Source organism: Dipodomys merriami, unplaced genomic scaffold (genome assembly GCF_024711535.1).
Source record: "Dipodomys merriami isolate MVZ:Mamm:240054 unplaced genomic scaffold, mDipMer1.0.p SCAF_3, whole genome shotgun sequence".
NCBI classification, from domain to species: Eukaryota; Metazoa; Chordata; class Mammalia; order Rodentia; family Heteromyidae; genus Dipodomys; species Dipodomys merriami.
Window position 1 is genome coordinate 18,671,962 of NW_027204492.1, and position 27,907 is coordinate 18,699,868.

A 27,907-nucleotide genomic window follows, 5' to 3' on the forward strand; every position below is an offset into this window, starting at 1 on the left:
GCTGGAAATTAGCAAAGACATCATAATTTCAGGTCCCCATTATCTTTCTTCTTTATGGTCATTCTTGATATCATTACTCACAGATAGCTCAAATCTAAAGGTAAGATGGCAGATGGAACTCCTAAGAATAGATCAATCCAACCTACAGAAAGCAAACTGTTTTTAAGAGATAAGATTGTAACCTAAGTCTTTTGATGACTCACCTTGCTGTCATGAGAAGAGAATTGGGGATCATGTGGTCACTTGAAGCAGCCATATCTGAAACATTGATCTTGGATAAGTACCTAGAGTTGTTCAATCTCTCCTCCCTCCACCCCTTTCTCTTAAATATAGGTTACCGAATTCGCTTGGGCTCTAGTACTGACAAGAAGGACACAGGGCGGCTCCATGTTGATTTTGCACAGGCTCGGGATGACCTCTATGAGTGGGAGTGTAAACAGCGTATGCTAGCAAGAGAAGAGCGCCACCGCAGACGGATGGAAGAAGAAAGGCTGCGCCCACCATCTCCTCCCCCAGTGGTTCATTACTCAGATCACGAATGTAGCATTGTTGCTGAAAAACTAAAAGGTATAGAAAGTATGCAATCTCCATGATTAAAAGAACTTTTTTTCTCTAGGGAAATGTAATAAATTGCTGTGTTGTAGCCAGTATCCCTTTGAATTTCCCACTAATCGATTGTAAGCATTTCTTTTGTTGAAGCCTTGCTAATAGTTATGTTCAGTATTCAAGAAGCTGGAAATTTTATCTGTGTTGCCTTATAACTCTGCTCCTTCATTTTCTCAAAGGATGGCTTTTTTTCCTCCAAATATCAACTAACTAGCAAGAAATAGAGTGGGTTTTTCTCATTTTCCCCACCAGAGAAATTTAGGCAAGTGTCCCCTTTCGTAGTGGATACAAGATAGATTTGAATTCTTAATCAAATGAATGAATCAGCATAGAACTGGATATGAACTTGAAAATCTGGTAAAATCCTCATTGTAAAGATGAGGAAATTGAAGTCTCGAAAGTACTCATAAGTGTAAATTCTTCCTAGTTTACTCTGAGACTTAGACTAAAAGGAAACTTTTTGATCATTTAAAAAAAAACAGTTTGCCAAGTGCTGGTAATTCAAAGGTGCAGTCTTAGCTACTCAGGGGGCTGAGATCTAGAAGATCATGGCTAGAAGCCAGCTTGGGCAGAAGAATCCTGGAAAAGCTAGATAAAGGCATGACTCAAGTGGTAAAATCCAAGCAAGCTGAGAAGGCAAGCCAAGTAAGCATACAGCCCTGAGTTCCCAGTACAAGAAAAAGAAAATGCAATTTAGTTCACCTAGTGATTATGGAAACTTTTACACATTGCTATGTCAGTCTGCCTTTAAGTTTTTAATTCTGTTTTTGCTTGATACTCAAGGCTGCTTTGCTCATTTAATGTAAGCCACTCTGTCCATTCTATTGTCTTAGTTGCTCAAATCTAGTCTCTCATTTTCTGAATATTGCTAATGTTATTGAATGAATGCTGGTGATTTAAAGCCACCTGCCCAGCACTAATGGCACAAATTTGCCCTGCTTCTTATGCTCTCAGCTCAGCAAGATCCTACTAATTCCACTTTCCAATTAGGTCTCACTCACCAAAATTGTTTACATCACAAAACCCCAGGGATTCACAGATTTAAGAAATTTTTAAAAATCTCTTTGATTTTTGACTTCTTGCATTGAAAAAAACACAGAGTCCACAATAGTGACACAGAAATAATTGCACATTTTGAAAAATTATAAAGGCTGAAAACATTAGTACAATGCCAGGTCTAAGGCTTGCCTCTTCAGATGACACTAAACACATCAGCTTATGTTTAAAAATTAAATTTTCTTTTTTCTGGCCCTCACAAGAAGCAAAAACTGAGCATTGACATAAAGATTGCATTGCATCCAAGTAATGAAATAAAAAGCTCTTCTCTCGTTTTATGCTAGCACTGAATAAAGGACAAGAGACAAGAAGTTAAAATTGCAGTGCAAGGCATTTCTGCTTGACATAAGGCCTCTGGCCAGAGAAGGATATGAAGTTTCAATGGGCTGTTAATGCTCTCTCTCTCTCTCTCTCTCTCTCTCTCTCTCTCTCTCTCTCTCTCTCTCTCTCTCTCTCTCTCTCTCTCTCTCTCTCTCCTTTCTGTCTCTCTCTGTCTCTCTCTCTCTCTCTCTTGTGTAACAGCAGAACACATAAGTGGGTAGCTGAGATACTTGGACTAGAAGCTTTGGAAGAGCTGTGCTACTATCTTTGTCAGAGTATGACTCCTAGGTAGATGTAGAAATCTACTTGTAGGGTTCTTCAAGCCAGAGAAAAAAGATGCAAAGGAATATAGAAATAAAATGAACTGCATCAAAATAGATTGGAACTGGAACTGAGTGGAAGGCCTGGGGCTATGAATTGAATGCTATTGATGTTATTCCCTAGGTTCCTTCCAATGCTAGAATTCATGAATCGAGTAAAATTACTACCAAATTCAAGTTCAACTCAAGACTCATGTTTGCTTTTTTATTATTAAAACACAAGATTGAGGAATTATGAAGTTGTCTCACTGCTACTTCAAAACCCCCACATTCTTTTTCTCTATACCCTTGAGATACCTCCAACTCAGAGGTATTTTTAAGGAAAGAAGAAACAAGACTCTTTCTGAAATGCTTCATAAACCAGAGCCAGTCTATTTTTGAGCCTTCTTTCTGCCTGCTGCCTGTGTGCACACATGTTGCATATGTGGTTCCTCATCAGCTAAAAAAGCTGTGGTGACCTCCTCACCAGTGTGTTATGAAAATAAGTAGAGATTTGGTTACCTTGGATAGTTTTTTTAAAATAAATTTTCCTTTTCTCAGATGATTCCAAGTTCTCAGAAGCTGTGCAAACCTTGCTCACCTGGATAGAGCGAGGGGAGGTGAACCGACGCAGTGCCAACAACTTCTACTCCATGATCCAGTCAGCAAACAGCCATGTCCGCCGCCTAGTAAATGAGAAAGCTGCCCATGAGAAAGACATGGAAGAAGCAAAAGAGAAGTTCAAGCAGGCCCTTTCTGGAATTCTCATTCAGTGTGAGTGGATGCTAGAATTCTGCTGGCAGTGTGAGAGGGCCCTTCACTTAGTAACCACTTACTTTATACAGGATCCTTGGCCTTCAAGGCTATCCTATATCAAGAGGCAAGGCAGACTTCTTCACTGTCTTGTATTCTCCTTATATTGCCGAATGCCAAAACTCCTGTTTCCCAGGATACATATTAAGTACTTTTTTCATGCATTTTTATTATTACAGAGGTGATATACAGAGGGGTTACAGTTACATAAGTCAGGTAATGAGTACATTTCTTTTTGGACTATGTCACCCCTTCCCTTGCTCTCTTTTAGACTTTCCCTCCCATCCCCAACCTCAAGTTGTATAGTTCATTATAAGCATAGTGTCTAGTGAGTACCACTGCTGCATTTGTTCACCATTTGTCCCACCATTTCTGTGCCCCACCACCCTCCCAAAGATGGATAAACAAATAATATGAAAGGAAAACCAAAACAAAAGAAAGATACTCATTATCTTACTTATATAACTAACCCCTCTGTACATCACCTTTACAAAATAAAAATAAAGCCAGGAGCCGGAGGCTCACACCTGTAATCCTAGCTACTCAGGAGGCTGAGATCTGAGGATCATGGTTCAAAGTCAGCCTAGGCAGGAAAGTCTGTGAGACTCTTATCTCCAATAAACCACTCAAAAACTGGAAATGAAGCTGTGGCTTAAGGGGTAGAGCACTTGCCTTGAGCTGAAGAGCACAGGGACAGCGCCCAAGCCTAAAGTTCAAGCCCCACAACTGACCAAAAAATAAAATAAAATAAAATAAAAATAAAAAATAAAAAAACAGCAACAAAGAAAAACTGTTGTTTCCACTTCCTAGAGTTCGTTTTGATAAATATCATTTTATATGATCAGATGCACATACACATTGCAAGGCTTTTACTTTCATTTTCTTGCATCTATCTACTGCAGCTCTGTGGAAACACTGATTCTTGGTTCACAGCTCATCTTTTCGTAACCAAAGGCCTCAGTGGAGTGTTTGATATTTTATTACTAAAGTTGGGATATATCAGCATTCTAAATCAGTTTTTCTTCAGATTGACATCATTATCTTCAGCTAATATGCATTTCGGGAACTAATGGTGATAAGTGTAATCATATTTCCCAAGATAATTTTTATTAAAAAGCTCATTTGTTACTTGTCCAAGTTATTTAGTTTTCATTGTTCCACTACCTTTACTGGATATGAAAGACATCAAAAGGTGAGAATCCATTGAAATGTCCATTTTCAAAAAGAAGCACTACTTTAGACCTATCTAAGTTCTCTTAAATGAGATAGATCAATTGTCAAGTAACTTTTTTATATACTCATTTTTTCAGTAAGGAATTATATTCTTAAGAATAAGGGCACCGTTTTATGACTTTGCTTTGAACAATTATGGTCCACTCTTCCTATACTGTACTTTCCATACTTGACTCATACATAATTGGGATTAAGGAGGACTTGTTCCATTCTCTAATTGTGTTTTGGAAGGATATATGGGCATAAAATCCAGGAGATGAACAAGTCTTCAGAACTTCAGAATAAGTCATAAATGAGAGCAGCAAGCATTGTGAGAATATAAATCCTTAAGATAGAGTATAAACAGGTCCATAAAGAACAAAATTATGTCTCTAGATTTTCTTACTGTGAATACCTGTCTAGGTAAGGGCTCTTGCTCTGCCTTTCTTTCCCCAAAAGTGACATATCTAAGTTTCCCCTATATTGAACTGGTTAGCATAAGGCCCCAGAAAATATTTGGAGACATTTCCCCACTGAACATTTTAAAAAGACCTTAAAAATATTTTCCAGTACAGGTGGACCTGTTGCAACAATGAGAAGTACAACTTGTCATGTCCAAAACGAGCTTTACAATGTCGGTGCGGGGGGGGGGGGGGAGGGGGGGCAGGAGAAGGATTGGGATTGGGGGGGAGGGGGGAGGCTGGGAAGGGATGTGAAGGGTAAACAAAGGAGGAGGCTGCAATGCTTGGTAAGAAATGTACGCATTATCCTGCCCATGTAATTGTAACTCCTCTGTACAGTATGTTCACAAATAAAATAAAATTAAATTTAAAAAAAATATTTTCCAGGACAGCATTCACTTACATTTCTCCAGTCTGAAAGCCTATTTAGGTAGACCTATACTACCAATCGTTTTAGGTTTTGATTCAATGCTTCTGGTTAAATTTACTTCAGAAAAAATGAAGTAACAAGTTGTACTGAAGTGAATATCCCAGCTTATTTCAGAGGGCTGATTAATAAAAAGAGCCAATATTATTAGTTTAATTTTCTTCCATGCTATTTAGAACTGAACTAAAAAAATACATTTATTACAACTCTTGCCTCTTCTACCTGAATGAATACATACTGCCTCTATTAAAACTTTAGTCACCATTTCATGCCAATCCTTCTAGAATTCCCTTTCTTCTTTTTACATAATAATATCTCTTCCCTTTGAACCAGTTATACTATATATATTGTTACAACAGGAAGATACACCATGACTAATGCTTCTTTTTTCATTTTTTTCTTTTCCTTTATTTTGCAATCCCTGGGTGATACTCTGGCTGATCTGGCTGCTGATTTCATGCTGCAGTTGAGCAGATAGTGGCTGTGTACCATTCCGCCTCCAAACAGAAGGCATGGGACCACTTTACAAAAGCCCAGCGTAAAAACATCAGTGTTTGGTGCAAACAAGCTGAGGTTAGTAACTTTTTACTCTGCTAGCTCCTCAGGGGGACAGTTTCATTCTTTAACAAGTTATTGATTTGGAGTTTAGCCAGAATTAAATAGTACCAAGCTCCCATGGTCATGACAAGGCCCTAATGAAACACTAAGACATGTTCTTTAGCCTGTCAGTATGGAGACCACCTGCTGTCAAAGGGGGAATAAATATGCCCATGTTGTCTTGAACACATTTTGCTGCATGGAAACAGTAGTCATGAAAATGTAGCTGGGATAATTATAAGTTTTCTTCTCTATGCTAGCTAGTCTTGAGTACAACAGTAATTATTGACCTGTGTTTCTAGTGTTAGTAATGTTAGGGCTGTCTTACATTTATCAGAACATCTTGACAGTTCAGGCTAGAAGCTTCCTGGTGTGCCAGTGGAACAAAAAATGTCTGAGCTTCTTTTATTAAATATTTTCAACCATCTTCATAGGTGGCAGATTTAAAGGTAAGAGAAGACTCTGATTTCAGATTGAGATTTACACACACTTCTCTGCTTTGTGTTCAAGTAACATCTTCAGCAGAATACCAGAAGAATTGTAGTGATTAGGTTACTACTCTGAATTGAAGTTAATCAAGTGAATGGGCTTTTCTTCACCTTAGCACCAGAACTACAACTTAAAAGTCAATTGTGGCTGGGAAGATGGCTCAGTGGTAGAGCGCTTGCCTTGCATGCATGAGGCCCTGGGTTCGATTCCTCAGCACCACATAAGCAAAAAGAAAAAAGCCGGAAGTGGCGCTGTGGCTCAAGTGGTAGAGTGCTAGCCTTGAGCTGAAGAGCTGAGGGACAGCGCCCAGGCCCCAGAGTTCAGGCCCCACAACTGGAGCCCCCCCAAAAAAAAACAAAAGAAAAAGAAATTCTCTGGGGCTGGGAAGGTGGCTCAGTGGTAGAGCACTTGCCTTGCATGCATGAGGCCCTGGGTTCGATTCCTCAGCACCACATAAGCAAAAAGAAAAAAGCCGGAAGTGGCACTGTGGCTCAAGTGGTAGAGCGCTAGCCTTGAGCTGAACAGCTGAGGGACAGCACCCAGGCCCAGAGTTCAGGCCCCACGACCAGACCAAAAAAAAAAAAAAAAAAAAAAAAAAGTCAATTGTTTCATCAAGTCTGAAGTTTCTGACATTTAACCTTTTCACCATTGCCTTTGGTCACCTCATGTCATAAAGTTCCTGTTCTTTACCTCATTGTCACCCTTCAGTCAGCAACCATGACTGTCTTCCTCTATGGAGAGAGATGATGTGGAGTAAGAAGACAAAGTTCTCACCTTTGGGAAGCTCATACACTAAGAGCATATTCCACACTGACTTATTTGCTACTGAGTCTTTTTTTGCTACTGATTCTCTTTCATTGCTTTACTTTCTTGATTTATAGGTGTGTAAGGCTTCTGCTAATACAGTTGTTAAAGGATAGTAAGGTTTAACCAAAGTCCCTCCCCTTACTAATAGTGTGTGCCTATAGAAATTTAACTGGCAGATGTGACTGTTTAGAGAACTTTGTATGCTTTCTTCAAGCTATTCTAGACTAGGTGGAAAGCCTATATAATCTAGAGCCATAACAAGCAGACACTACTATGTCTTTAACCAGTTCTCTGTATTTTCCCTAATAGGAGATTTTGTACCCCTGGAGCAGAGGGAAAGGGCTATGATGATTACTAGGATTCTTGTAAAATAAAAAAATTTATGGTTGATAACAATAACTTTTTTCTAGATTTACAAACCGACTATTCCAATGTCTGAAGAATTATTTGCAGATGAATATTCAAATCATCCTCATATGCTTGTTTTAAGACTCATTTAGCCGGGTACTGGTGGTTCACGCCTCTAATCCTAGCTACTCAGGAGGCTGAGATCTGAGAATCACGGTTCAAACCCAGCCCAGGCAGGAAAGTCTGTGAGACTCTTATCTCCAATAAACCACTAGAAAACCAGAAGTGGCGCTATGGCTCAAGTGGTAGAGCACGCACCTTGAGCTGAAGAATGCAAAGACAGAACCCAAGCCCAGAGTTCAAGCCCCACGACTGACAAAAAAAAGACTCATTTATAATAATACTGGCTGTTGGCATTCAGCCACCAGAAAGCATACTGTCCCAATTTGAATCACCTAATTTATATTTCCACTATGTATCATACAATAGATATTACAAGCCTCTATTGGTACCTTGTTTCATTGTACTAAGTGATATCTCAGAATCAAATTGTTTTGTCTATATAGAAGTTATTTCCTTAGCCTTTACTCCTTTCTGTTCTCTCATGACCCTTTTCCTACTAAATTTCCTGTTAATGTTGAAAATCCAGGTAAGTGGATATGCTTATACATTTATGAATGTTATTACAAATTTCTGATAATCATATTGCTATCATTAAATATAAATGAGATAAATTTGAGACCACATAAATTTTTGTGAAACTATAGGTAACTAGCTCATGCATAATGCTTTATAATTTGCTTACTTTGTGATAAGTCACAATTAGCTATCACAAAAATGATTCTTTCCAAATATTTACTGCTGTCTCAGGCTTTGGTTTCATTCCATGCAAAAGTGTGGGGGGGTTTTGGTTTTTTGTTTTTGTTTTTTGCTGGTTATGGGCCTGAACTCTGGGCCTGGGCCCTGTTCCTCAGCTGTTCGGCTCAAGGTTAGCACTCTACCACTTGAGCCACAGTGCCACTTCCAGCTTTTTCTGCTTATGTAGTGTTGAGGAATTGAAGCCACGGCCTCATACATGCAAGGCAAGCACTCTACCACTGAGCCACCTTCCCAGCCCCACAAAAGTATTCTATTTTGTTCTCCATTGCAGAGCAATATAAATTCCTAAGCTTCAGAAAAAGTGATCATTAAAACACTCAAAGTCATTATAATGCCATTTCAGAAATTACTAGCAGTTCACTGTTGAAATGAGAGATACCAAAGACCTACACTGGGACCTAGAAATCTGAGGAGGTTTGTCTTACCTGTTATGATGTAGTCAACCAGTGACCTGATTCAGTAGATTTGGAGTGGACATTAACACATCCAAATGGCTTAAAATGTTTTTGGTTTCATCATTGTACCCAAATGCCAAATAGGAAATGAGGAAGAGCTAGGAGACAGCTTTTTCCTTTGCTATCTGTGTTTCAGTAGCTTAGAATTCTTCCCCTGTCTATATATATACTCTAGCTAGATAAAATGCTTTTACAGGTACATGCCACCTTACAGCTCTATGCACTGAAAACATTTGTTAGGGTTTGTTTGTCAAAGTTGAACTTCACTCATCTAACAAGAAAATTTAGGAAACAGACAGCTTGGCTATGAAATGCGTTTTCTATTTTCATACATGTATATGAAATTCTTCACAACAGATTTCATTGTTCTATTTTTGTGCATATGTAATGAAGCACTTTGTATGAAATATCCTTAATGGTAAAGTTTTCAAAGGAATAAAATGTCACTCCACTTTTCTTGGAGGTACTATCATTTACCAAATGTTACCTGTAAATTTACTTTAGTATGGCACCCCATGGCCTCTGCTGTTCACTTTGCTTTTATCCTACTTGTGTGATTTAGTATTGGATATTTATAAAAGAATAATAATATGAGCCTTAGTGTCTTTGTAACTAAAAGAGAGTTGTCTAATCGGTAGAGGGCTCTGAGCTCTACCACTTTACCTAACTGAAAAGGTTAGAGCAACCTTTCCTTTAGTTTTTCTTACCCTCATTTCATTATCAGTTAAAACAACTGGTAATTATTGTTTCTAAAATATCTTGAGACATTTAGGTAAAATTTGCTCAAAGCCTGTTACATTTCTAGGGACTTTTGAAGCTGTAAAAGACCTCTAGATAAGCCATGTCACATAGCTGTTGAACTTTTTTCTATTTCTAATAAGAGATTATTCATTCTTGCCCAGCTCGAAGCACAAATATGCTTTATGGATGCCAGGCAGCTATGGGACATGTCTTAGCTCTCATGTTTTCCTGCTCTGGGATATTTCACTAGGAGGAACATAATTTAGCCTTCTGAGAAACACAATAACTGTACCAGGGTTAGTGACATGTATGTGAATTGAGACCTGATCTCTACTTATATAGCCCCTGACAGTCTATATTTTTGTTAGGCATCTAGAAAGCTACAAAGTTTCCTGATGCACTATGTACAGTATTCAAATTTTCCAATGTCAAATCTCATTATAATCACCTTTCTAATAACAGCTCTGATGATAGCTAAAACCCAGTCTCCTGAGGTAGAATGAGTTCACAGAAATGAGAAGTTCTTTATTGTTCTTTGTGCAATGAGTTTGAATAAGATACAGTAATATCTCTCATGACACAGCCCTTTAAAGTTCATTTTTCTCAAGCAGGTCATTATTTTCCTCTATTTTAAGTAATATCTCTGCAGCACATAGGAGATGCTATGTTAGCATCTGATTTTTCTATTCCTTCGTAAGAATCACTGATGATACTGAATAGTTCACTCTTAAGAGGTTTTTCATTTATTCTTAATGAAAACTTAACTTGAAATAGAAATCATTATTTTCCTGATAAAAGGAATAAGAAAGGAAGAAATTAGTTGGGATACAGAGTAACTACACAGAGTATTAATTATTAAGAAATCCATTTGAAATATGTATTATCCTCATAAACGGAAGCAATTTTCATCAAACAGCTTTGAATATTTCCTGTATGTCATCCCAGTAGGAGTAAGCTTCAGCAAGGAGTTTTAAGCTTAGTGCTGAAGAGACTGACAGGCATCAAGTAGCCTCCAAATGATTGCAAGCTGCTTCTCTTAAGTGACTTTCTCAGTGTGATATTGATCACTTCCAGTATTCTTCATGCTGTCCTAAAGATCTGTATTTTCACTTGGTAGCATGTTCTTTCAGTCTGAAAACCTTTCTTCAGTATTTCCTATAGTACAAATCTTTTGCTAATGAATTCTTACATATTTACTTTTCTCTTGACATATTTATTCATCATCATTCTCTACATTTTCTTTGAAAATAGAATTCTGGATAAATCAATACTTCTGTTTCTTTTTGAACTTTATAGATATTTTCCCATGAGCTTCTGACCCTGATTACTTCAGAAAGAAATCAAAGTGTTTAAATTGTTGTTCCCTTCTAGATAATGTTATGTGGTTTTTTTTCCTCTGAATGCTTTCAAACATTTCACTTTTTCTTTTTCTACGTTTGACTAAGATGTTCCTGGATGGTTTTTTTCCCATCTATATTGTGGGGGGTTCACTACTCTTTGAATATATAGATTGATGTCTTTCATCAAATTAAAAAAATTGTCAACCTTTATTTCTTCAAATCCTTTCTCTCTTATCTTTCTGGAATTTCATTTACATGTAGATTAAGACTGTGAAATGCACTCGCATAACTCACTGCGGATCTAGGTTTTTGAAAATTATTTTTATTGTAGTACTGGAGTTTGAAATCAGGGTCTCACACTTCTAGGCAGGCACTCTACTACTTGAGGCATGTCCCCAGTCCTTGTTTCCCTAGTTATTTTTCAAGTAGTATCTCACATTTTTATATTCCTACCTAAGGCTTCCCATGTGGCTGGGATCACAAACTATGTTCTATCAAACGCATTTTGTTGATTTAGATGGATCTCAACTCTTTGCCTGGACTAGTCTTAAGCATTGATCCTCCTTAAGAATTAAGCCTCCTGAGTAGCTTAGATTATAGGTATGAGCCACCAAACCCAGCCTAAGGCTGGGTTTTCTGTGAGATGTGAGAAATTTAACAATCCTATGAGTACCTAACCTTTGTCTGCTGTCAAACCAGACCCTTTAAAATGCTGAGAGACTTGGACTGTTGGTTTTCTTTTCTTCTGAGTTTCATATCCTATTCAGAATATATCTGTTCTCATACACTCTCCAATGACATAAAAATGTTATACATTTTGGCTGGGAACAGTGGCTTTTGCCTGTAATTCTAGCTACTCAGGAGGCTAAGATCTGAGGGCTGCAATTCAAAGCTTTGACTCTTATCTACAATTAACCAGCAAAAGTCAGAAGTGTAGCTGTGGCTGACGTGGTAAATTGCCAGGCTTGAGCAAAAAAGCTAAGGGACAGCACCCAATCCCTGAGTTCAAGCACCAGTACAAGAACAAAAAAAAAGTTACAGGTTTTGTAGGTAGGAATTTGGTAGGAATTTACTCTTTTTTTTAAATTTAATTTTATTTTATTTGAGAACATACTGTACAGAGGGGTTACAATTACATTGGCAGGATAATGCATACATTTCTTACCAAGCATTGCAGCCTCCTCCTTTGTTTACCCTTCACCTCCCTTCCCAGGCTCCCCCTTCCCCCCCACCCATTAGGAATTTACTCTTGACAGTTCATTTTTGCTATATAGTCTTTTAAAAGTTATTGTAGGGCTGGGAAGGTGGCTCAGTGGTAGACGCTTGCCTTGCATGCATGAGGCCCTGGGTTTGATTCCCCAGCACCACATAAGCAAAAAGAAAAAAAAACCTGAAGTGGCACTGTGGCTCAAGTGTTAGAGTGCTAGCCTTGAGCTGAAGAGCTGAGGGAAAGCGCCCAGGCCTAGAGTTCAGGCCCCATGACCGGACCCAAAAAATAAATAAATAAATAAATAAAAATAAAAATTATTGTAAAGGTGATGTACAGAGGGGCTATAGTTACATAAGATAATGAGTACATTTCTTTTTTTAATACATTTTTATTGTAAAACTATTGCACAGAGGGGTTACAGTTATATGAGCAAGGTAATGAGAACACTTCCTATCAAGCATTGTTACCTCCTCCTTTGTTTTTCCCCTACCATCCCTTCCCTCCCACTTCTACAACTACACTCCTCCCCCCACCCCCCCCCTGCCTAAATTGTAAAGTTCGTTTTTCAACATAGTGCCTTGTACATCTAATCGTTACAATGGGTCAACCTATATCCCTATTTAAGCATTTTGTTTTCTCCCTTCCCCTCCCCAAATTAGAGAAGAGTATATACAAGATTCAAGTCACAGATCTCAAATAGACTGAAAATATGGGTTATACTGTGGGGAAGGAACATACAAAGAAACAAAAAAAAATCACATGGTACATTATAAATACATTAGAAAGAATATCAAGAAAGAAAAAAAACACTAGTGTCCCTATCTTGGGATTCATGTTGCTTAACATCATGTTATCTGGTCATATGTACATAGCTTTTGACCTCCCGCTTGTCCCAGACATATACTAGTTATTGCAAATAAGGGAAACCATGGGACCTATGTTTCTTTGGGCCTGGCTTACTTCATTTAATATAATTTTTTCCAAGCCTTTCCATTTCCTAACAAATGGGGCAATATCATTTTTTCTGGTGGAGGCATAAAATTCCATTATATATATATATATATATATTTTTTTTTTTCTTGATCGATTCATCTCCTGAGGGGCATCTGGGTTGGTTCCATAACAGATGTTGGAGGGAATGTGGCCACAAGGGAACCCTACTGCATTGTTGGTGGGAGTGTAAACTTGTTCAACCACTTTGGAAAGCAATATAGATGTTCCTCAAAAGACTCCACATAGAGCTCCCCTATGACCCAGCAATCCCACTTTTGGGCATTTACCCAAATGATCACAAACAAGACCATACTAAACCTACCAGCACAACTATGTTTATTGAAGCATTATTTACCATAGCAAAGAATGGAACCAATCCAGATGCCCCTCAGTAGATGAGTACATTTCTTTTTGAGCAGTATTACCCGCCTCTCATTTTCTCCACTGCCCCGCCCCCGCCAAGTTTTAAAGTTCATTTTCAACATAGTCATTTTTGCTATGCATTCTAAAACTGAAAAATCTCGATTAATAATTTTGTTGATGGGGCTGGGAAGGTGGCTCAGTGGTAGAGCGCTTGCCTTGCATGCATGAGGCCCTGGGTTTGATTCCCCAGCACCACATAAGCAAAAAGAAAAAAAAGCCAGTAGTGGCACTGTGGCTCAAGTGGTAGAGAGCTAGCCTTGAGCTGAAGAGCTGAGGGGCAGCGCCCAGGCCCAGAGTTCAGGCCCCACGACCGGATCCAAAAAAAAAATAGTTTTGTTGAGTAAAACAAAAGGAGATGAAATGACAGGTAGCAAAATTAAAGGGTCCAATGTGAGACAGTGAAGAGAAATTTCAGAAATCCACATGAATAAGAGATGAAGAGAGCTGGGCTCTGGTGGCTCATGCCTGTAATCTTAGCTACTCAGAAGGCTGAGATCTGAGGATCGCGGTTCAAAGCCAGCCCGGGCAGGAATGTCCGAGCAACTCTTATCTCCGGTAAACCACTCAAAAAACTGGAAGTGGCACTCTGGCTCAAGTAGAGCATTTGCCAGGGACAGAGCTCAGGGACAGCACCCATGCCCAGAGTTCAAGACCCAGGACCAACCCCCCACCCCTCAAAAAAAAAGAGATATGAAGAGTCTTCCATGGCAATATGGAAAATATGGAATATGGAAAAATCATATACTGTCAGAACTCTGGATCTGGCCAAATATGCTTTTTGTGTGTGTGTGAGACCATTTAGTTTCAACATGCCTTATTGCATTTACCTTGAGTACTCTGAAGGTTTTTAATATGTGCCCACCACCAAAGCTTATCTGATCTCTTCCCATTTCCTCAACATTTTGTAGAGTTTTCCCACCTAACAAGCCTATCTTTTAATCTTAGGAAATTCGCAACATTCATAATGATGAATTAATGGGAATCAGGCGAGAAGAAGAAATGGAAATGTCTGATGATGAAATAGAAGAAACAACAGAAGCAAAAGAAACAGAAGAATCAGGTAAATATAATTCTCATTTATTTTATGTAACAAATATGTTTGCATGGCGCAGTATTTTCAAACCTTTAACACAAGTAAGTGCTCACTTCAGCAGAACATGTACTAAAATTGGAACTATACAGAGAATATTAGCATGGGTCCTACACAAAGATGACATGCAAATTCATGAAGGGTTCCACATTTGGTCTTGGAATGTGGCTTAGTGGTAGAATGCTTGCCTAGCATGCATGAAACCCTGGGTTCGATTCCTCTGCACCATATAAACAGAAAAAAAAAAACTGGAAGTGGCACTGTGGCTCAAGTGATAGAGAGCTAGCCTTGAGCAAAAAGAAGCTCAGGGACAGTGCTCAGGCCCTGAGTTCAAGTCCCAGGACTGGCAAAAAAAAACAAGTAAGATATAGCCATAAATCCATCAGACAGGATGTAAATTAGAAACAATTAATGGGGCTGTAAAAATACACTGACTGAATATCAAAACCTGTGTATATAGAATTTTTGTGGTCTCCATTTATCCTATAATCCATTGAAGTACCTAATTGAAAGTATACTTCTTTTACAAAAACCATTGGACATTCTGGCAGCATTGTTCCATATTTAATTTGGATTTATTAGTATTTTCTGCAATGGAAGCTTGACAGAATGCATGCATAAACACTAGGTCATTTATATTGTATCACCACCAAAATTAATAACAGATGGATATAAAAATTCAATGCTAATAAAATACATATAGCAAAAGAAATTGTGAAAAATACAGGTGTTGGCTACATAATTCATGGCAGGTCACCAAAAATGGAAATAAAAGGTTTTTGACAAATGTAATCCACATAAAAATGCAACATTTCTATAAAATAAGTCCCAAAGTTAAAAGAAAATCTGCACACAATAGGGAAATATCTGTAACATGGAACCATTTTGGTTACTTGAGTCTGTATTGAGAACTAACCAGGATTCCACAAATAGTTGTCAAAATAAAAGCTTTTGCAATAACCTAGTATATTCAGACCTGGCTGTGAGACAGAAGGTATAGTATAGGTCCTCAGTGGGACTAAATGGGTAAATGTTTAAGTGTGAGAACACCTCCCTTTCATTTTTTTTTTTTTTTTGTCGGTCATGGGGTTCAAACTCTGGGCTTGGGCTCTAAGGCAAGTGCTCTACCACTTGAGTCACAGCACCACTTCCAGTTTTCTAGAGATTAGAGTTTCAGGGTCTTTCCTGCCCAGACTGACTTTGAACTGCGATCCTCATATCTCAGCCTCCTGAGTAGGTAGGATTACAGGTGTGAGCCAAGTGTGCCTGGCTTTCCTTTCAATTTTGTAGTATACTATTTAGAATGGGAGATTACCATGGGAGAAAACAAAATACCAGCTAGTCAACAAGTCTTTCAGGTAAAATACAAACCAACACACTAATCTTTTCAGGAAAATCTTTCCAGACTATCATAAGAGGTAAATTGTAGAAAAGTACAATAGAAAAAGCACTGGACCTAAAGACAGAACAATAACATGTAACTTTTCTGGACCGGGGAGGGACTTTTTCCCACTAAACCCCAGCTTTCACATTGTAATTAGTACATGATAAAAGCCATCTAACAAGGATGTTGTCTATGGTTAAATGAATTCGTCCTTTAATAGCTATTAGATGTCAAACACTGTATCCGTATTGGATTTGTAGTGGTTTTCTGTCCCTATCATGTGAAGGACTTAAGGAGGCATTCGTCCATTAAAATTCTTATTTGTGAGCTGGGTGCCAGTGGCTCATGCCTGTAATTCTAACCACTCAGGAAGCTGAGATCTGAGGATCTCAGTTCAAAGCCAGTCTGGGCAGGAAAGTCTGTGAGACTTTTATCTCCAATAAACCAGCAGAAAACCTGAAGTGGTGCTAAGTTTGAAGTGGTAGAGTGCTTGCCTTGAGCTGAAGAGCTCAGGCACAGTGCCCAGGCCCAGAATTCAAGCTCCACGACCAACCAAAAAAAACTTTTTATTTCTGAGATGGGGCAAGAGATAGCAATAGCTGAGGTTAAGCTGACTAAATTATAATATAATATATGCATGTGCAAATTACCATGATGAAATATACTTAATATACACTAAAAGAAAAAGAAGAAAATGAAGCACAGGAAAATAAAGCAGGCTATGTAGGGGGTCAGGGAACAGCTAGAGTAAGGAAAGCCAACTGAGAAAGTGAAAGAAGGTGACTATGGGTAAAGTACTTTAGATTCATGTATAAAAATAGAATGGCGATGGGCTGGGAAGGTGGCTCAGTGGTAGAGTGCTTGCCTTGAATGCATGGGGTTCGATTCCTCAGAACTACATAAGCAGAAAAAGCGAAGTGGCACTGTGGCTCAAGTGGTAGAGTGCTACTAGCCTTGAGCTAAAGAGCTGAGGGACAGTGCCCAGGCCCAGAGTTCAGGCCCCATGACCGACCAAAAAAAAAACAAAATAGAATGGGAAAACCTGTTGAAATTGTTTTCAGAAGGAGGGATGAAGGAGAGAGATGGGGTGAGTTTGATTGGGGTAACTTTGATTGATTCTATGTATGTATGGAAATGTCACAATCAAACCACCTTGCACAAATAATATATATTAATAAACGTTTCTTCAATTCAAATCTGAATTTCCCAGTTTCAGCACTTCCATACTGGAGGCAGAAGCTGTGTGCCCACTTGAATAGTCTTAGAATCTTCTTGCCATATTCATAAGTTCTTTTTCTCTTTTTATTGTGAAAATACTGTACAGAGGGGTCACAATTACATGGGCAAGATAATGAGTACATTTCTTATCAAGCATTATAGCCTCCTCCTTAAGGGAAGAAAAGCACTAAATCAGAATTCTTGGATTCCTAAACATATAAAATACTATTTATACTTAATAAACTGTAATCACTGGTTAATCAGTCTACTCAGAGAAGTGAACTCATTATTGCAAATAAAGACCATAAACTCATAGCCAAAATAAATGAAAGCCTACTAATAATTGAGTTATTCAGATTATTTAAGTCCTTAGCTAGGGTGGGGGGTTTTGGCTAATTAATCTTTAACTTGTAAAACTGTCTCCGCCTCAATATTTACAACCATATATACAATGTTTATCCAGTGTTTCAGTTAAATAAATGCAGCCATAAGTTTGAGCAGCCACTTGGTAAATTGTGGAGTTTGAGGAGTTATAGGGAGAAGAGAGTAGTATGGGAAAGATTCAGATTGAATGCACTTACTAAGGTTATATAATTGCATTTTGCTTCTGTATCTCTTTTGAGTTAAAAGCTGTATTGGCTACTGCACAGCCTTATTCGTTTAGAGACTGGAAACTCCCTGACAGATCATCTTATAGCTATTTTCTTTCCTGTTCCACATGCCAGGATGCTGCTTTGTCAAATAAAGCTATCTACAATAGACTTAATGGAGCTTACCAAATAGCTTTTCTCCCAGAAGGTTTCAATTCATTTTAATTCAAGGACTTTTGTGCATTTTTCTTCCCCTCGATTGTATCTAATTCTGTTATCTCACTTCTGTAGTACTCAACTTCAGAAATCCTACTCAGCATGAGCCAGTGAGAGGGTCCTCAGATTTTATCTCAATCAGCTACATGTTTTAGTTATCACTTGGTTCCAATTAAAAACTTATGCAACTACATCTCAAAGTTGTTGCTGTTTTCTCTATGCTACCACCCTTGAATTCCAGGAGCCTGTAGTGTGTTTCTTGTTATATTTCTATTTCAAAGAAAATAAAACTCTTTACTTTTCCTTGGAGTGCCAAAAAATTTAGGTCTTCCAGAGATTCTGTGTTAGCCTATATTTGTGATGTAGTACTTGAAATCTCTTTGCTATGAGCAATAAGACTGCTATACTCAAAACAGTGTATTGAAGAGGGAGAATCATATCAAAGCAAGTCATGATATTGTGAAATTATTTCATTCTATTCCTAATCAGGATGGAAAATACATGTACTAAGTGAACATTAGATATAAGAAAAGCTTTTCCTTTCACCATCTGTCTTTCTTCTTCACTTAGTGATTCTCAGAATTTGTATACTTCTCAATCATTTCAGTTACTATTAAAATTTTACATTTCTAAAATTGGCACTAGTGGCTCATGCCTGAAATCCTTGCTACTTGGGAGGCTGAGATTTGAAGATCATGATTCAAAGCCAGCCCCAGCAGGAAAGTCCACCCAAAAGCCAAAAGTGGAACTGTGGCTCAAGTCCCAGAGCACCAGCCTTGAATTAAAAAGCCAAGGGACAGAATTCAGGTCCTGAGTTCAAACCAGTGCTGGCAGATAAAAACAGATTTCTAGGGTTGGCAATATGGTTCAATGGTAGAGAGATTGGCTGTTAAGCATGAGCCCTTGGTTTCTGCCCAAGCACCAAAAGACAAATAAATAAATACGATTTCTGGACTGTAGAGGCTGATTCCATAAATGTTTATTGGTGTTTTAGAGTCTGCATTTTTTCCAGGCATCCTAAATTGTTTAGATGCTGGTGGCCCAGGGAGCACATTCAGAAAACATTTATTTTAGCTAATTCTTTATCACTGTTCTAGCCAAAGTTTTCTCTTCCCTTGGTGTCTAGACTCCTTCCTGCCCCCTATCTTCCCATTATAAGTCACTTTACAGATTTCACAATTTAAAAATTTCACAAATACTGTTTGGTAAATGGATGGAAATATGTTTTTAAATACATAAAAGAAATAACCTTTCTTAGTGTGAACTGGAAAGTACTAATTAGAATGCAATAAGAGCAAGAGATATCAGTGTGGGCCATAGTAGTCATAGTGAACAGCCTTGAAAGGGACATGTGTACCCTTGGTCTTGTATGTTAGTTTATGTGATTTGGAAAGGGAAAGGGAAAGCACAAAAGCAATGAAACAAAGTGTTTAACTAATACAGCAGTGATACTCACTAGACACTATGTTGGAAATGAAATATACAATTTGTGGAGGGGTGCCTGGAGGCAAAAAATCCTGTGAGAAAATGAATGAGCAGGTGACACTGTTCAAAAAGAAATATACAGCCAGGCTCTGGTGGCTCATGCCTGTAATCCTAGCTACTCAGGAGGCTGAGATCTGAGGATCACGGTTCAAAGCCAGCCCAGGCAGGAAAGTCCATGAGACTCTTATCTCCAATAAACCACTAGAAAACTGGAATTTGGCTCCGTGGCTCAAGCGGTAGAGCACTTGCCTTGAGATGAAGAGTGCACGGAAAGCTCCCAAGCCCAGAGTTCAAGCCCCACAACCGACCAAAAAAAAAAAAAAAAAAGAAAAGAAATATACTCATTACCTGACTTATGTAACCATAACCCCTCTGTACATCACTTTTACAACAAAAATTTTAAAAAGAAAGATGAAGATGTTTAAATAAGGGGGGAAAGGTAAGAAACCATCTTAACAGTGTGGAGGAATAGAATGATGAAAATAAGGATGATGTTTATGGGAATGAAAGATGGAGTGGGCAAGATAGCTCCAAATTTTAGAGAGCCGTGAGTACTAAGCTTAGATTTAACATTACAAATGCATCTTAACTATAGTACTAACATGACAAAAGAACATGAATTATACATTTAGAAGATAATTTTAGAGCAAGAGAGAGCAGCCAGAGGCTTTATAGAAATAGAAATGTGAAATGATAAAGGTTGAAACTAGAGTTTTGGCTACAGAAATAGAGAAATGGTAGAAGAAAAAGACAATGGCGAGTATGAGATTAAACATGCTATGAGTCATTTTTAGAGGAACAGACTGAAGTCTCTAGTGTGAGATTGGATATAGATGATAAGGAAAAGGAAGGAGCCCAAAATTAGTCTGTCTTCTAGGCTGGGAGATTAGACAACTGATTTTTTTGTTAGTTCACTAAAGTTTCTGTAATGAAGTTACATTCACTGAGAAGCTTAAACCACAGAAGTTTATTAATTTATGGTCCTGAAAGCTTGGACTACAATGTCCACATGTCATCATGGTGGGTTCCTCCTGATTGCTGTGAGAGAATATTTTATTATCTATCCTAGTTTTTTTTATTGTTTGCCAGCAATCTCTGACATTCTTTGACATACAGATATATTACCCCAGTCTCTACCTCCATGGAGGTAGAGTAAATCAGACAGTGCATGACTGTTTCTATGCTTAAATTTCTTCTTTGTATAAGACACTAGTCACAACGAGTTAGGATCTTAATGAGTTAGGGCCTTAATGATCTCACTGTAACTTGATTACTTATGTAACTATGCTGTTCCCAATAAGATCCCATTCTTTTTAATTTTTTATTGTAAAGGTGATATACAGAGGGGCTACAGTTACATAAATCAGGTAATGAGTACATTTCTTTTTTAACAATGTCACCTCTTCCCTCATTCCAGTTTTTCCCTCCTGATAGCCTTCCTCCACGAGTTGTATTGTTCAGTGAGTTTCACTGCGGAATTAGTTTACCCTTTGTCCAAATAAGGTCCCATTCTTAGAACTTCAGAATGTTTTGGGGGAGAAGAGAACACAATTCAATCCATAGGAATAGAACTGAAAGGCAAGTAGGACTGAAAGGCAAGTAAAAGAAAGAAGAGCAAAGGGATGGATACAGAACATCAGAAGGTGTACTCATAGCTAAGAAGAAGGAAAGGAAGAAGAATTAGCATAAGCGATAGGAAAAGAGCAGTCTGAGCGGCTAAATTAAAACTGAAAATGGATTTGGTTGTAGAAATCAAAAAAGATTTTATAATAGCAAGGAACAATGACCATTCTCTGTTGTTACAAAGAAGATAAAAGTTGAAATAGTGTTGACCTAGAGCTATGTTAGTAAAATGATAGATGTAGGGGTTAGAATACAATTAATAAGAAAGTTGACAAAGACCTTAGGCAAAAAGTTGAGTTCTAAGCAGAAGGAAATGTAGATAGTAGGAGTAGAGTAGTGTTTCTGTGTTAGTGATTGAACCCAGGGCCTTGTGCAGGTCAGGCTAGCACTGAGCTATATTCCCAGCCCAAATATATGTATTATAAATGGCAACTAGAATTCACAACAAAATAAAAGTTGTTTTTTGTTGTTGTTTGGGTGCTTATTTATGTAGGAGAAAGAGGTTGAGTTTTTTGAGACAGAAGATTGTTTTGTAGCCTTAACTGGCCTACAATTTGCTGGTTCCTTGCCTTATCCTCTCGTGTACTAGAATTTGGAGCATTTAGGTTGATTTTTGTTGTTCCCTAATGGGTAGTGAAGCTGAAAATGCTAGAGAATGGAAAAAGTACTTATTGGGTAATTATGAAAATAAAAATCCTGGGTGGGAGGAGAAGGAATAACGATCCATATTTAAATCATTTACTTTCAAGGAAAGAACTTTCTTCCTCTGTAGTAATAGAGGGAAGTTGCGTATGTAGTTCAGGCTGTTTCATATCATAAGAGATTGGTTACCTGTTGATTGAAGAAATTGCTTGGAAATGAGACCATTAAAAGAGGAATCAATTTTGAATAAATGCTATGCAGAGTATGGAAGGAAGAAATCCAGTGAGATTTAGAGGCCTATCAGCAAGGGCCAACATGCATCCGTGTTAATCTAGCAGCCTAAATCTACAACCACTTGTAAAAGTCCTCTGAGATCCAGAAAAATAAGCATAGAAAATTGAGTGAAGTGATCATGAGTTAGGAGTTGGCATAAGCCTGTTGAGAGGTCTTTCAAGAAGCTAAAGGAATACAAAGTGCTGAGGAATTTGTGGTTAAACCTATTTAGCCAGTAAACAAGAGATTATGAATTCCAGCAAGGAAAAAACAGTCTTGAGGGTGATGAGGAGCAGTAAGATGACTGCCAAAAGAAGAGTTTGGGTTTGAAAAGGGAAATTAGAACTCTTAGATGTAAACCTTATAAGATCCTGGGAGTGTGCATGCAGGCACAAGCCCCCCTGTATCAGAGCAAATGCTACTAGACAAAGAAAGCAAGGCTTTGTGAGGTTAGAGAATCCACTCGAGATTTTGCCTAAGCCAGCTTTCAGACATCCCAATGCATTGTATTCCTATCATCTCCCTCTCTTTAATTCTGCTCTTTGTTCTTTTTGGGCTTCTCCCTTTGTGCACTGCGGAGGCTCCAACTATTTGTCTGAGCCTTGAGAGGAGTATTGCCGTCTGTAATTTTATAACATTTTTAGCATTTTCTATAATACAGCTTTGTAAAAGTAGTCGATTCCTTGAATTTACTTCTGATATTGTTGTTTGTTTGTTTGTACTATTTAAGAGATCTAGAAATTAAAGTTTTTGATGGTATAGAATCCTTTTTATTATTTTGTTTATAGCTACATGTCTGATATTTTGCTCATACCAGCTCCTCTTGAAGGAGGTAATCACAGCTGCCTTCATACTTGCATATTGCCTGATGAACTGGCAGCCTTTAGATCTGAGAAGCAATTGCCATTAAAAAAATGTTTCTCTATATAGGAAATAGTCAGAAAGGAGCAGCCAAGAACTAATGATGGCAGGCTATGAATACATTCACTATACCATGCTCTTTAGTGTCAGGACCAATAGATTCACCTACTCGAACGTATTATTAAAAGGTAATATTGAACTTGTTCAGTGTTCTGGCAATGTACAAAGGACTCCCAACTTCAGAATGTGCCCAATTAATATTAAGTCTGTGAAAGGAAAGACTTGGTATCCTCATTAAAATGACAAAAACCTTCATTTCAGAGTGGGAAATATGTTCTGTAGAGAAGGTCCCTTCAGTAGCATTATAAGTGATCATCACTTTTTTTTTTTTTTTTTTTTTTTTGCTTAGTGACAGGTTGAAACTGAGAAGATTATTATCTGCTCCCACTGGGCTGCAGGTATCCATCCTGCTCATCAGTACACCCTTTCCCCCAGGCAGGATAGAAGCAGTCTCTTCTCATTTTCTCTGAGGGAAAAGTTTTCGCATTTAAACTACTGAATATGCCTCTAACCATTCTCCTACATCTTTGCCCTTGTCTCATCCATGTGTCTCCATGGGACATAAAGAACATGAGTACAATCAATGGCCTCCAGTGCAAGAAAAAAAAACAGGAAAATTATTTACTATTATTTTGTATAGAGCCATGTGAACTGCCAAAGGAGAAACAGCCAAGCCTATGGAGAACTAAATAATTACCTATCTATAAGAATCACTTGATTTGCAGAATAACTGTATGTCAGTCAGCTGAACTCCTCCAACTCGAGATGCTGTCCAGCAAACAAACCAAATAGTTCTTCCTGTTTGTCAGACAGTTGATGAATCTTTTTCTGTTCAAGTTTGTATAGACAATCATCTTCACATGCATAATCTTGCTTAGTTTGTGGTTTCTAAGAGCACTGCCTGTCTCATGAAAAGTGTCTCAGCCACTGGATGATAGCAAGGGTAGATGATATCTGGATTGCTAAGAATCTAAATCTCTGTGTAATGGCTTTTTTCCAAAGATTTATATTTGTGTAATTATAACAAGGATTAAAATAAATGATAAAACCAAACATAGTGGCTCATATCTGTAATTCTAGCTCCTCAGGGGGCTAAGATCTGAGGATCCCAGTTCAAAACCACCCTGAGCAGGAAATTCCATGAGATTCTTGTTCCCAGTTAACTACTTTTTTTTATTGTGAAAATACTGTACAGAGGGGTTACAATTACATGGGCAAGATAATGAGTACATTTCTTATCAAGCATTGTAGCCTCCTCCTTTGTTTCCCCTTCCCATCACATCCTCCCCCCCATCCCCCACCTAACCTTCCTCCCCCCCCCACCAAAGTTGTAAAGTTCGTTTTCGACATAATGACTTGTACATCTCATTGTTGCAATGGGTCCACCTGTATCCCTATTTAAACAATTTGTTTTTTCCCTTCCCCTCCACAAATTATAACAACATCAAATACAGTGAAAGCAGGGGTTATACCATGGGGGAGGGACATACAAAGCAACAAAGAAATAATCCTATAAATGTATTAGAAACAATCACATGAAAGAAAAAAAAACATTTGAATACATATGTTAGGGTTCATTTCCCTAATACCACCTTATCTGACCTTTTCTGCTTGACTCAGACATATACTAAATATTGCAAATAAGGGAAACCATGGGACCTATGTTTCTTTGGGCCTGGTTTACTTCACTTAATATAATTTTTTCCAAGTCTTTCCATTTCCTAACAAATGGGGCAATGTCATTCTTTCTGATGGAGGCATAGAATTCCATTGTGTATATATACCACATTTTTTTATCCATTCATCTACTGAGGGGCATCTGGGTTGGTTCCATATCTTAGCTATGGTAAATAATGCTGCAATAAACATAGTCGTGCTGGTAGCTTTAGTATGGTCTTGTTTGTGAACATTTGGGTAAATGCCCCAAAGTGGGATTGCTGGGTCATAGGAGAGCTCTATGTGGAGTCTTTTGAGGAACCTCCATACTACTTTCCAAAGTGGTTGAACAAGTTTTCCAGTAAACTACTTTTAAAAAGCTGGAATTGGAGCTTTGGCTGAAGTGGTAGAGGTCTCTTCTTGAGCCAAAGAAGCTCAGAGACAGTATCTAGGCCCTTAGTTCAAACCCCAACACCAGTAAAAAAAAATTCAAAAATCATAAATGTTTCATGTCATATCAGGAAAATTTCATAGCTACCTATGAAAAACACATGTGTACCCTAAGAATATCTTAACACTACTGGAAAATGGTTCTAACCAGAACCTTCACTATTATATTCCATTACCACTCTGGTTTGCACAGACCAATCTGATTACAATAACCTATATCTACAGCTAATATATTTAGGAAAACCCTTAGTTTTATAACACTGAGTTAAATACGGTTCTTCCCTAAAGGCAGCTTCCTTGTAAGAATAGGGAATGTTTATATGCCCAGAATACAGTCCTCTTGTATATATTTCATGTCAGTAAACAGAGCTCTTTTCCATTTTTCGTGTACAAGGTCCTGAAATTTGTCTTCATAATCCATTTATGGGCCAGGCAATGGTGAATCACATTTATAAATCCTAGCTGCTAAGGAAGCTGAGATCTGAAAATCAAGATTCAAAGCCAGCCCAAAGGAAAGTCTGTGAGACTTTATGTCAAATTAACCACCAAAAAGCCAGAAATGGAGCTGTAGCTCAAGCGGTAAAGAGCCGCAATTGAGCAAGAAAGCTAAGGGACAAGTACCCAGGCTCTGAGTTCAAGCCCCATTACTACCACAAAAAATAAATGTATTAAATCCAGTTATGAAACTCTTCTTCCACCATATTAAGGGATGAAATATTTGTATTTGCTTAGTTTCAGAGAATTCATTTCATTGTGATGGGGAGGATATGGCTGAGAAACTTCCATTAAGGCAGACAGGAAGCAGAGACAGAAAAGGGATGCTTACATTGTAAGCTTTACCTTTTTCCTCTTTTATTTCATCCTGGCCTGTGAGTTGACACTGCCTACATTCAGGATAGGTCTTCCTCACTTCAATAATCCTTTCTGTATTCACAAATATCCATGATGCGGGTTTTACTAACCCAGGTACTTCTTAATCCAATGAAAGTGGCAATCAAAATTAACCATCACAAGTTGACCTTTTGTCAATTTTCCACCTAAAACACATCTTAAACCACAACATCCTATCCCTTACCCCTAAACAGTCTGATGTATATATGATAATGCATAATGCATTCAGTCCATCTCCAAAAGTGACAATACTCAACAATTCTTACATCATTCATAAGTCTAAGTACAAATTCTCTTCTGAGATTCAAGGCAAACCCTTAGGTGTGAACCCCTGAAAAAATCCGAAAGAAAATTACATAGTTTCAATATACAATGACAAGTATTTCCATTCTAAAAGAGAGGAATTAGTCCATTGAAAGGAGGGATCAAACCAAAGCAAGGGTAATCCAGCAAGGGCAAATGTTAAATCCTATAGATCCATATTATCCATTCAAGTTACGTGATGCCAGGATGTTATCACTTAAGGGTGTAAAGAGCCCCAACCATATGGCCTTGCCTTTTTCATCCCACACAGCCTCTTTCCTGAACTGCCTCTGCTGATTGATACAGCTTTCATAGACAGATGCTCCATATTCCCGGATCCATAATGCCCTGGGTCTCCACTCTCATAGCTTCATTCATCAACTTTTCAGGCATGCAGGGACTTGCACCATGCTACACATTGCGTCTTCCCAGGAAGTCCTCTGAAATCTGAGTTCTGCCATTTATAAGTTATTATTTCAATGGTTAGATTTCCATTACTTTTACTTTCTTATACTTGAAGTGTCTCCCCACAGATAGCTGAAAAAAATCCACATTTTGTCAAGTTCCATTTCAACCTCATATATTTAATGTTCAGATTTGTAATTTCCATACACCTTGATAATATTCCTTTTTCTGGGCTTTGTGCTCAGTTAGTAATCAAAAAGTTGAGCTGAAGGTGGTAATCACTTGCTTAACCTGTGCTGAACCCTGGATTCAATCCCTAGCACCATAAATAAGGAATAGCTATAAATTTTTCCATTAATATACTGTATAAACAATAGAGATTAATGGAATCACATAATTTTTACCATAGTCTGAGACCTGGAAAATAGAAGGTTTATAAATGTTTGTCAAATTAATAAAAAAATCATTTGTTTAAATATTGTGACATCGATTTCTTGTAATTTCTGAACTTCAAAATGTACCCCAACTGATAATTAAATTGATTCTAGATTTTCCCAACTGTTTTAATTTTCATTATCAATTCTCTTTTTCTTTTCTTGTTTTTTTCCTGCCAGTCATGGAGCTTGAATTCTGGCCCTGGGTGCTGTCCCTGGGCTCCATTTTGCTCAAGGCTAGCACTCTACCTCTTGAGCCACAGCTTCACCTCTGGCATTTTTTGGTGGTTAATTGGAGGTAAGAGCCTCACAGACTTTCCTGACCAGGCTGGCTTGAATCGTGATCCTCAGATCCCAGCCTTCTGAATAGGTAGGATTATAGGTGTGAACCACCAGCACCCAGCTTTCAAATTTTATTTTCTAGATCAGTTTCCATTCACAGCAACATTGAACAGGAATCAGAGACTTCTTTTTTTTATTGTGAGAATACCATACAGAGGAGTTACAATTACATGGGCAAGATAACGAGTACATTTCTTATCAAGCATTGTTGCCTCCTCTTTGTTTCCCCTTCCCATTCCTTCCCATACTCCCCCCTCCCCCCCCACCAGATCATCCCCCCCACCATCAAAGTTGTAAAGTTCATTTTTCGACATAACGACTTGTACATCTCATTATTGCAATGGGTCCACCTGTATCCCTAGTTAAACGTTTTGTCTTTTCCCTTCCCCTCCACAAATTATACCAACATCAAATACAGTGAAAGCATGGGTTATACCGTGGGGGAGGGACATACAAAGCAACATAGAAATCATCTTATAAATATGTTAGAAACAATTGCATGAAAGA

General features: G+C 38.1%; 1 protein-coding gene and 1 non-coding gene across 7 annotated transcripts in view; both read left to right on the forward strand.

Moving 5' to 3' along the window:
* Enox2 (ecto-NOX disulfide-thiol exchanger 2) overlaps positions 1–27,907 on the forward strand; it is a 325,263-nt gene that overhangs the window by 272,197 nt on the left and 25,159 nt on the right. For all 6 annotated transcript variants that reach the window (XM_070039729.1, XM_070039733.1, XM_070039730.1 and 3 more), the window contains 4 exons: positions 334–567; positions 2,844–3,056; positions 5,662–5,768; positions 14,423–14,537. In XM_070039729.1, the coding sequence (XP_069895830.1) occupies positions 334–567; positions 2,844–3,056; positions 5,662–5,768; positions 14,423–14,537 (669 nt within the window). The remainder of the gene's footprint in view (positions 1–333; positions 568–2,843; positions 3,057–5,661; positions 5,769–14,422; positions 14,538–27,907) is intronic.
* On the forward strand, positions 14,616–14,722 carry LOC138840518 (U6 spliceosomal RNA). Its single transcript, XR_011376096.1, has one exon. It is a non-coding gene; the product is annotated as a U6 spliceosomal RNA (small nuclear RNA).